The sequence below is a fragment of the Heteronotia binoei genome, chromosome 2 (assembly GCF_032191835.1).
Source record: "Heteronotia binoei isolate CCM8104 ecotype False Entrance Well chromosome 2, APGP_CSIRO_Hbin_v1, whole genome shotgun sequence".
In the NCBI taxonomy this organism is placed as follows: Eukaryota; Metazoa; Chordata; class Lepidosauria; order Squamata; family Gekkonidae; genus Heteronotia; species Heteronotia binoei.
In genome coordinates, this window is record NC_083224.1 from 125,592,883 (window position 1) to 125,603,285 (window position 10,403).

A 10,403-nucleotide genomic window follows, 5' to 3' on the forward strand; every position below is an offset into this window, starting at 1 on the left:
CTGAGGTGAAATGAACAGTCCCCCCAGCAGCACGGGACAAATGCTCCTTCACCACAGATCTGGTCGCCCTGAAAACAGATGGCACGATGGTCCTGTTAATGGTGGTTCTAGCAGGAATTTTGTACCAGGGAGCCAGGTACTCAAGCAACCCTAGCACCCCAGGATTCTCGACCACTGAAAATGGAAGCCCATGGGCGACCGACCTGGCAAGGTTCCAGGCGATCACCGTCCTGCCGTACCTGATTCCCCCTCTTGGCACACAGGTGCCACCTGCACCAAACATCTCAGGCAGAGATGGCTGGCATTTTTATCTGAATCTATTATGCCATTAAAGGTTTGGTATGGTATGGCATTCCTGCCTTGTCACGGAACTCTCCTGGAGAGCTCTGGAGGTAGTTGCGATGGGATGGACCTCCTGGATGGGTGGTGTTGGCCGCTTGGGCACCCCAGCATCAGCCTGCTTCTCCCACTTAAGAAGCACCACCTGGTGGTGCTTCCACAGGTGGTTCCGCATCCCCCCCAGAGTCAGGTAGGCAGGATCCCACCCACGACTGACCCGGGCCCTACACAGCTGGCACTGTGCATAGCGTGGATCCTCCGTAAGTCGGAAATGCTTCCAGACTTCGGAGGTGTACAGATGCCCAAGCTGACCGGCAGCTTGGCTGTCCAGAGCCACCTCCTGTGAGGTGCTTGGGGCTGACACATTGTGTCTCGGGGTGGCAGGAGAAGCTGGCTGCCGGGGGGAAGTGGGCGGAAATGGAGGCACCTCGTGTGTCTCCATTTCTTCCCCCTCCACCGCATGCAGCCTCCCCTCCTAGCCATCGCCTGAAGGACTGCTGGTGCCCAAAGGAACTGAAGAAGGCGGCTGGTCTTCCTCAACCAGCTTCTCCTCCAGCTCCTGCACGACACTCTGTACCCTCCTTGGGGTGATCATTTTGGACAGAAAACTGTCCCCAAAGCTCATCTCCAAGGAGGGCTGCTCTTGCTGCCCCTCCTTCAGCTGCTGAGGCTGAGCGACATCAGCTGGAGGAGAGACTGCCCGAGCAGCAGACCCTTCTCAGTGCCAGCATCTAATGGCACCTCTGCTGGGGGCGCCCCAGCAGCAGCCTCGATGAAGGGCCAAAGGTGGGCCTTCTTCATCACACTCCAGCCAGAGGTCAGAGTGCTGGAAGACCCTACGTACAGGTGGGAGGGAAACCTGGGTCCTCCCCTCTACCCCTCTAGTTGTCTCCTTGGCCTTGCCCCCAGGGTCACTCTTCTGCTGCCTGTCACTCATGTCACCCTTGGCCAGTCTCACACAACCTGAACTGAGAGTGGGATTTTTTACAAACCTAACTCACTACACTGTACCCTGAACCAACAGGTGGCCTGACTTCTTTTTAAAAACATTTCCACCAAATCTTGTTTGTTTGTTTCGTCCCTAACCTGTCCTTCTTTGGGTTGGGTTAGTAGTAGTCTGGTAAACTTTAGGAGACTAGGTGATCCTGCCTCTACCTGGCTACAGTTTTTAAAAGGCTACCTTGAGATGAAGGCAATCCTTGTTATATCCTCCTAGTTAAACTTCTCCTAACTAGATCCTGGGACAAACCAGATTTCCTTGCAAATTAGAAATCAGGTGTCCCCTATAACTAGAGAGAAGCTGTGGTTTTCCCTATGGAAATCTAAGGATGCACCAGCTTTCAGTGGCTGAAAGCAAGATGCAATGCAACCCTAGTCTCTTTAAAAGGGAGCCTGATGTGGCCTAGTAGTCACGCTGCCTTTTATGAGAAACCTAACATCTTTTTAAATCACCCCTATCTGGCCAAGTTGAATTTTGAAAGAAGATAAAGCCCTAAACTAGATTATTTTTTTTTTTAATTTCAAAAAACACAATCCCTAAAAATACCTTTTTTAGTGGGGCAGCCTACTTAGTGGCCCTAGCCAAACCAAAAGCACCCTCTCAGACTCCAAAAATAACTCTATAAAAACATGAAAGTGACCCACCCCACACAGCCCCCGCACCAACCCCCACACCAACCAGAGGTAATTTAAAAAAACCAAAATGTGACAGAAAGAAACTTAACTTTTAACCCCCCTCCCCAAAAACCAGAACCAGGAAAAGGGACAACAGAACAGGATGCAAAAACAACAACAACAGATCCAAACAGATCACTGAGAAAAGGTCAAGAAACTCAACTGTTAAAAAATTGACCTTTTCAACAATAAAAAACCTCACGCCAAATCAGTCAACAACACCCCCCCCCCCAAAAAAAAACAAACCAGAAGCAGGAAAAGGGACAACAGGACATGATGCAAAACCAACAACAACAGATCCAAATCACTGAGAAAAGGCCAAGAAACTCAACTGTTAAAAAAGTGACCTTTTCAACAATAAAAAACCTCAGGCCGAATCAGTCAACAACACCCCCCCCCCCAAAAAAAAAAAAACAAACCAGAAGCAGGAAAAGGGACAACAGGACATGATGCAAAACCAACAACAACAGATCCAAATCACTGAGAAAAGGCCAACAAACTCAACTGTTAAAAAAGTGACATTTTTAACAATGAAAATTAGGCCAAACAGCCCCCCCGCACAAGAACCAGAAAAGAAAAGGAATAACAGCAGGACAACACAGCAGCAACAAATCAAACACAGAATCCTTTTAAAACAGTAAAAAAAACTTGACTTTTAACAATACAGAAACTTTACCAACCCTTTCCCGCCAAAAACCCTTCACCCTAACCCCAAGAAATCCAAGCCACCCAAATCAGGAAAAGTAAAAGGACACTGCACTTTTAAAAATCGTCTCACTAAAGTAAGATATAGGCAAATTGGCAACCCCCACCCCAAGCTCCCACCCCCAGCAGAACCCTCTAATCCTAACCCCAAATAAACTACCCAGTACCCACCCACCCAAATCTGGATAAGTAAAAGGACTCTGAGTCTTAAAAAGTCCTTTTACTAACTAAAATAAAAACAAGAACCCCAAGATTGTCTTACCTTAGACATCTTCTCTTCAGGCAGGTCAGACAAGGCTGAGAGAGAGCAGCAGCAGCTGAGGCCAAGGGCCAGCGCAGCACAATCTCTCTCACACACCAACACCAACACAGCAGCAATGGAATGGAGTCCAGCCAGGCAGACTCCTTAAAAAGGTTCTCTGGCCCTACACAGAGCAGTTTCAAAAAATACCACTGATCTGTGCTTGCCCAGAGAACACTGTTTACTTGGATACCCAAATAAGCAAAAGAACAACAATGTAGCTGATGACTGGGTGATTAGCCCAGCCATCTGCTACACAACAGCCCTGCAAAGCATGCATTTGCAATGCATTTTGCAAATTCATGCTTTGGATTGGCTGCTGGGGCTCCTCTCCCACTCCCCCTCCCTCCTTGATCCCAGGGAGGCTATGGGAGAGGTGGGGAAAGGTTTCCAAAGGTGAGAAAGGAGGCAAGCAGCTCCCCCTGAGGCTGCAGAAGCTCCTTTCCTGCTTTTTCTATGGACTTCCATATACTCCAAATATTGATTTGGAAGTATACGGGGAGCCATATACGGCTCCCGTATAATGGCTTCTAATTGGATTCAGAAGTATACAGCGCTGTATACTTACAAATCAGGGGTGATTCGGAGGTTTCTTCAATTCAGCCGAATCGAATGCACACCCCTACTTGGCAACCCTACTACGGAGATCAGTTCCTCTGGAGAAAATGGCTGCTTTGGAGGGTGGACTCTGTCACATTGTACCCCACTGCGCCTCCTGCCCACCCTGGGCTCCATTCCCAATGCCCAGGAGTTTTCCAACCTGGATCTGGCCACCATATCCCCCACCCCTCAATTCCCTGCCAGTGGCTTGGGGGCTTGGGAACTCTATGGTGAGGGAAATAAATTATTTAGATAAGGTACTTACAAATGAATTTCATCTTAGTTTGCAATCATATTGTTCTTCAAGGAGAAATAATAATACTCTTGCATCTTTTTCTTTCTAGACATTCCTAAAGCAGCTCCACAGCCATTTTCCATTAAAAATGTCCAGGCTGGTGTTGCATATATTTTATGGATGACAGCTTCCACCAAGGCTGGAGAGGGTCCTAAAGGGAATGAAAGTAATTATGATGCTTATTTTCTATAGCTGCTGGGTGATAGCTCAACCAAAGGGTACTTTACATGGTCTTTGCATCAGAGGTAAAATTTCATATTTCAGCTGAGGAATGCAAAGAAATTATTTTTTTACTCAAGACCTATTCATCAAGAGCCAAAGGCTTACTCTTATTTAAATTCAAGATTCAGTCACACAAAAAAGGAAAATAGTCCATTTTAATAGCACACTATTTTCCCCTATACATTTCACAATACTTTTATATTATCACATTTTATTAAATTTCCAAGTCTTTACTTAGGGCCAACCTAGATGTGACATGATTCCCATGTCCACCATAGATATGATGCCAATTCAAAATGATTTTAAAATGCTGCCCCCACAGCACAGTGTGCTAAGGCACTCTTGCAGCAAATTTACAGCATAGCTGCTGGTGTCTCTCTCCCTCCACCCCCCCCACACACACATGCACCTTTTAAAATGCCAAAATGGTAGTGTGCACACTAGGGATGGGCACAGATAAAAAAATTGGAGGTTTATATGGGTTCATGGTCCATGGGTTCTCATGGACCATAGACCAGTATGGACCCTCTTGTTTAATAGACCAGTCTATATTTTGTTAGGTTCGTAAATTCTGGATGTGGCAAAATGACCTCACTGTAGGCTAGAGAAGTCAAACTTGCAGTGAGTCTCCAGCTAACTATCCTCTACCTGCCCACCAAGTTTGGTGAAGGTTGGATTGGGGGGGGGGGGGGGGCTGAGTTATGTCCCCAAAGTGGCTGCCACCCGAAAGTGTGGGGGGTGGGGTGTCAAACTCAGGAATGTGTCAAATAGGTTTTTAGGTTATTTTCATAATCTTGTAAAAATCTCACAATGAATTTTTTAAAACTATATTTTAAGAATAAGTTCATAACAGAAAGAGAATAAAGTCAAATTTCATTACAGAAAATGTCCTTTAAACTAAACCTCTGGAGAACAGGTCCACCTGCCCCTTTCCACTATATTGGTAGATCTACCTTCCAGAGAACAGGTCTACCCACCCCAGTTCTCTATATTGGTAACCTACCCTTCAGAGAACAGGTCTACCTTCCGCTTTCTACTATATTGGTAGACCTGGCCTCTGGAGAACAGATCTCCCTGGCCTCAGACTGTTGCCCTGCACTGAGCCTTAGAAAAGATACCAGCACTGGGGGCAGGACTCTTGCAGACTACTTTGTTTTTGTTTGGGGGGGTGTGTGTGAAATATGACAACCAGCATTACAGGGCAAATATAACAGAAGCGGAACAATCACTGTCAGAACCCTGCCCAACCTAACAAACAGGAAGTTGCTTAAACTACTTGTCCAAACTACTTATTCAAATATTTATATTCCACTTTCCCCTGCCACTCAAGGCAGCTTACAAATCATACTGAAAAGCATAGTAGGGGTGTGCAAAAATATCATTTTTTTTTCTGGCCCCATTATAGCCTATGGGAATCATTATAGTCAATAGACCCATAGGCTATAATGGAGAATCCATCCAGAGGTACCTGGGACTCGGGGAGGGGGCTGTTTTTTGAGATAGAGGTATTTCCAATGGAGGAGGGAAATGCCTTCTCAGTTCACTCATGGGCTGAGGCAAAAATCCCTGCACTGCCAGCTAAAATTTTGTGCACCAGCACCCCCTAGCACAGCTTAGAGGGAACTTTTTACCTGTCATAGTTTTGGCCCTGAAGGGGGGGGGGGCAAACTAAATGCTACCTAACAAGCATCATTATGAAAAGCATACCTGCAGTTGAAAGGAATTGGTTTTGCATAAACCCAGCTCTATCTGCTGATGGATGGCCACCCGGATTCAGCCCCAGAGGAATTGGATAGGGCATTGGCTGCAGCAGAGCTGGCTGAAACTAAATCCATCGAAGACGTAGGTGCTGTGCCTAGGTTATAAGGGACTGGGATCAGAGATCAGGCTCCTATACTTTGATGGGGCTCCACTGACGCCTGCATCAAGGGTGAACAGCTTGGGGGTATTTCTGGATGCCTCTCTAACCATGGAGGCCCAGGTTACCACCACTGCCAGATCAGCCTTTTTCCATCTGAGGCGGGTCAGACAGTTGGTCCCGTATCTCAGCCCCCACGACCTGGCCACAGTAACCCATGCAATGGTCACTTCCAGGCTAGATTATTTTAACTCTTTCTGCGTGGGGCTGCCCTTGACCCTCTTCTGGAAACTCCAGCTGATGCAGAATACTGCTGCATGGATGTTGACTTCGTCGCCTGTACGGGCACGGATCCATCCTGTGCTGCGTGAACTGCAGTGGCTACCCATTGAATACTGGATCCAGTTAAAGGTGTCGGTACTTACATTTAAAGCCCTATACGGCCAGGGGCCAGCATACCTTCGGGACCGCCTCTCCCTGTATGAGCCCCTTAGATCCTTACTATCAACAAACTAACAACTTCTGGTGATATCTGGCCCAAGAAACGTCCATCTGGCTTTGACGAGGGCTAGGGCCTTTTTAGCCCTGGCCCCTGCCTGGTGGAATGAGCCCCCCTGGAGGTCTGGGCCCTGCAGGATCTGCTTCAATTCTGTAGGGCCTGTAAAACAGAGCTCTTTCGCCAGGCTTTCAGCTGAGGCAGTGGGCGTCACTTGTTATCGGCCTCCCCACTTCATTCCAACCCAGCGCTACAATCTGCTGGACCTGGACAATAGGTCACATCTGTGAGGCAGAATCTGCCATCTTAGTCTGTCCAATTTTAAATTTTATATATTTAAAACTGGTCTTTTATTGTTTTTACTGTTGACTGTTTTTATAATGTAATCCGCCCTGAGCCTGTTCTACGGGAAGGGCAGGCTAAAAATCGAATAAAGTAAATAAATAAACTAGGTTACTGGTTGCTTGCATGACTTGACTTTACTGAGACAGGTCTTCCCCAGGACTGGTGGTACACCCAGTATATAGAAATGAACATGAATTATAAAGACTTGTAAACGGTTTGTTCCAGAAAGCAAACACACACACCCTAGCAGCAGCAGATTTCATTAGCATGCTAGAACCAGGCTTAAAACAGAATTTAAAACAGAAAAGTAAATACATTTGATTTTTAATTGTATGTGGGAATTTCTAAGCTTTTCTTGCTGCATCTTACAAGTAGCCATACATGTAACAATTGATTTTGCTTTCTATAAACAGGCTTTGCATTTACCAATGAACCTAGCTGGGCTCCTGTTGTGGTCCTTTGCATTATAGGTCTTTTCATCATGGCCTGCTGTGCAATGTATGCAAGGCTACAGTAAGTGAACATTCCTTTCCTTTAGAATTCATAATTGTGTCAAGTATATAATGAGACAGTCTCAATGTGTATCACAGAACAACTAGCTCAGAAATGTGCACAGGAAAAAAGGTGTTCAGGTTAAATGTACAGAACCTGCTTCTACTCGAGTCAATGGTAAATCTATGAGGTTTTGGCCTTCTCCTCCATTCCATTTTATCCTCACAACCATCCTAGGTTAAGAGAATGCTATTGGCCCATAATCGAGGGTTGCCAGGTTGACTGGCTCTGCCTGCAGGGGGATGGGAGTGGAGGTGTAGGGTTACCAGCTCCAGGTTGGGGAATTCCTGGAGATTTCAGGATGGAGCCTGGGAAGAACAGGGACCTCAGTGGGGTACAATACCATAAATTCCACCCTCAACACATCTTTTTTTCCAGGGGAACTGATCTCAGTAGTCCAGAGATCATTGGCAATTCCCAGAGATCCCCAGGTTCCACCTGGAGGCTGGCATCCCTAATTAATCACTCAGTGAGCTTCATGGCTTAGTGTCAAACAACATGCTACTTTTCTTCACATGTTTACACTAGTTGGCTCATATTCCCTGCAGCCATACAGCAGGTTCAGGAAACTGAACTCAAATGGCTACAGAACAACACTGTAGGGGAAAGGGCCCATATGCATCACATGCAGCAACTGCAGTGGATGGTTATTTTGCTGATTTTGCTACTCCATGCTATGTATATGTAATACAAAGCAGCAAGATCAGTGCTAGGGTTGCCAACTTCCTGGTGGCACCTGGAGATGTCCCATTATTACAATTTATCTCCAGTCAACCATGATCAGTTCCCCTGGAGAAAATTGCTCCTTTGGAGAGTAGTCACAATGACATTATACCCTGTTGAGGTCTCTCCCTCCCACCTCAAGATCTATCCCCCCAAATCTCCAGGTATTTCCCAACCCAGAGCTGGCAACCCTAAAGACTGCTGAAATAACTTCTCCCCCCAACGCAGTTTTTGCATGAGAAAACTATTTTTGGGGGGGAGGCAGGATCCCCCCCTTTACCACACCATTCCAACCGCCCCCCCCCCCAGCAGTTCCCTGCAACTGCTGTGTGGCTATAGGGAACAGGCAAATTAGTTGAAACAAGTGTGGAAACAAAAGAACAGACCTCATGGTGGAACTGTGGATTCCTTCTCCTCCTGTAGTTACTGAATGTATAACTTCAGAAATGTACTTTACACTATCAGGTTATTGGGGAGTATTTCAATGCAAAGTTTAAGTATGTATTGTTCTGTTCCACTTTCTGCTAGGGGTTTCTCACTTTTCTCTGGGTGGTATAATAAAGCTGTTCCAGATCCTGCCAATTCTTCATGGGCTAAAAAATTTACATCTGTGGAGGTAAGCCTGGAATCTGCTTGGAATCTGTAATGCAATTATCTTAGCTGACTCACTGGTTTTCCTAAATTTTAAAAAATGCATATCTCCCTTAAGAAGCTGATCAAAAGGGATTTGCAGCAAACAGGGTGTGGATAATTGCAGGCTCATGTTTGCAAGTCTTCCTTCAATTAAAAGTCATTTTGTTCAAAAGGCAGTTTTCCAGGATGAAATATGTTTTCTTGTAATTACCTCTTGTTACCTGCTAAAAGTTGTTGTGTTGGTTGAACACTAAAAGTGCTTTCTTTTAGCATATAGATCTTGGCAGAGTGTTCATAAAACACTGGCTTCTATGCAAAGGAAAATAGGTCTATTTTGAGCAAGATACATACTTATTCATGCATGGTCATTATACTAGTGTTTCTCTGTCTCTCATTAAGAATGAGCTGAGTTCACATTCCAGCCTGTTCCTAAACAATCCAGACAACCTGGAAGAGCCTGAAACTCTACAAATAGAAGAAGTCTTGATAAAAAGACAGTCTCATGGTTTTGAGGATGTGCTGTTCTCTGAAATAATAGAAAAAATTGAAAGCCACACATGGCCAACTGAGAGTGATACACTAGATCAGCACCAGTTACTCTTCTTATACAAGAAAGTTTCACCTGAAGAACCAAATCAGGACCAAGTATTTTCCGACTACCTTGTCAACCCTCTTGAAGATACAACAGTAGACTATTTGCCTTCAACCATTCTGCCCACCATCACAAACACAGCTGAAGATGACAGTGAAGCAGAGTTCGATTCATTTAATATTTTCTCAAGAACTTTTCTATCTCAGACATTTTCTCTTTGTGGAAAGCTTACTCTAGATGCCATAAAAGTGGATTGTAATTCTTTCACAGATTAAGCTGTCAAGAATCCATGGTAATCGTAAAATCACTTTAGCAATTGTGAAATTTGTCCCAGTCTTTTTAGCCCTTGCATTAAAAAAAAGAAGTGTCTTCTTGCTACTCAAGATTTGTGAATCATCGAGCTTCTAAGGGTATGGAAGGAAAAGGAATCCGTGGGCTGACTCAGAAACGCCTCTGAAGTAGGCCCAAAAAATCCCGGCAAACATCTGCAGGGCGTCCCCATCCCGCACTCACCCTGTCCTCCACCCGGCTCAAAAAGCTACCACTGTGAAAGTGGTAGCAAATATCTGAGCCAGCCATCAATTGCCGGATTGCCGTCTGGACGGGGAAGGGCACACGCAAGGCAACTTGGCAGTCTGGAGCTGTCAAGCCGCCCCAAGCTGTTTCATTTTCGTTTTTGTTTTTAACTGAAACCAATCAGAGCGCTGGTGCGCTCATGCTCATGTGCACCAGTGCTCCCCCCCCCCCCGGGAAAACAAATCCAGCTTCCAGGTTACCTTCCCATGCGACGGCGCCCAGCCACCTCACGGATGGGATGCCAGCGGCATGCGGGGGAGCGTGGGGAGGCTCTGGGACAGCTCTTTTGGGGCTGTCCTGATTCGGGACACCTCTCTGCCGTCCCAAAATGCCCGTCTGTTCTCAGCCCATGGTACCTTAATTTCCAGTGAAGTGTTGCACAGAATATGCCACAGCTGGGTAACTTTGTAGCTGGCTGTTTGTAATGAACTTCAACTGCACATATTAGCTTTACTTTTGGCCATTATATCAAGTGAGGCTGAGATAGATTCA

At 45.8% G+C, this 10,403-nt stretch overlaps 1 protein-coding gene across 1 annotated transcript in view; it reads left to right on the forward strand.

Annotated features, from left to right (window-relative positions):
* The window catches only part of IL12RB2 (interleukin 12 receptor subunit beta 2), a 55,617-nt gene extending 46,007 nt beyond the window's left edge, over window positions 1-9,610 (forward strand). Inside the window, exons 16-19 of the mRNA XM_060233024.1 lie at window positions 3,964-4,080; window positions 7,249-7,348; window positions 8,639-8,726; window positions 9,143-9,610. Coding sequence (XP_060089007.1) covers window positions 3,964-4,080; window positions 7,249-7,348; window positions 8,639-8,726; window positions 9,143-9,610 — 773 coding nt within the window. The remainder of the gene's footprint in view (window positions 1-3,963; window positions 4,081-7,248; window positions 7,349-8,638; window positions 8,727-9,142) is intronic.
* Window positions 9,611-10,403: the final 793 nt, after the last annotated feature.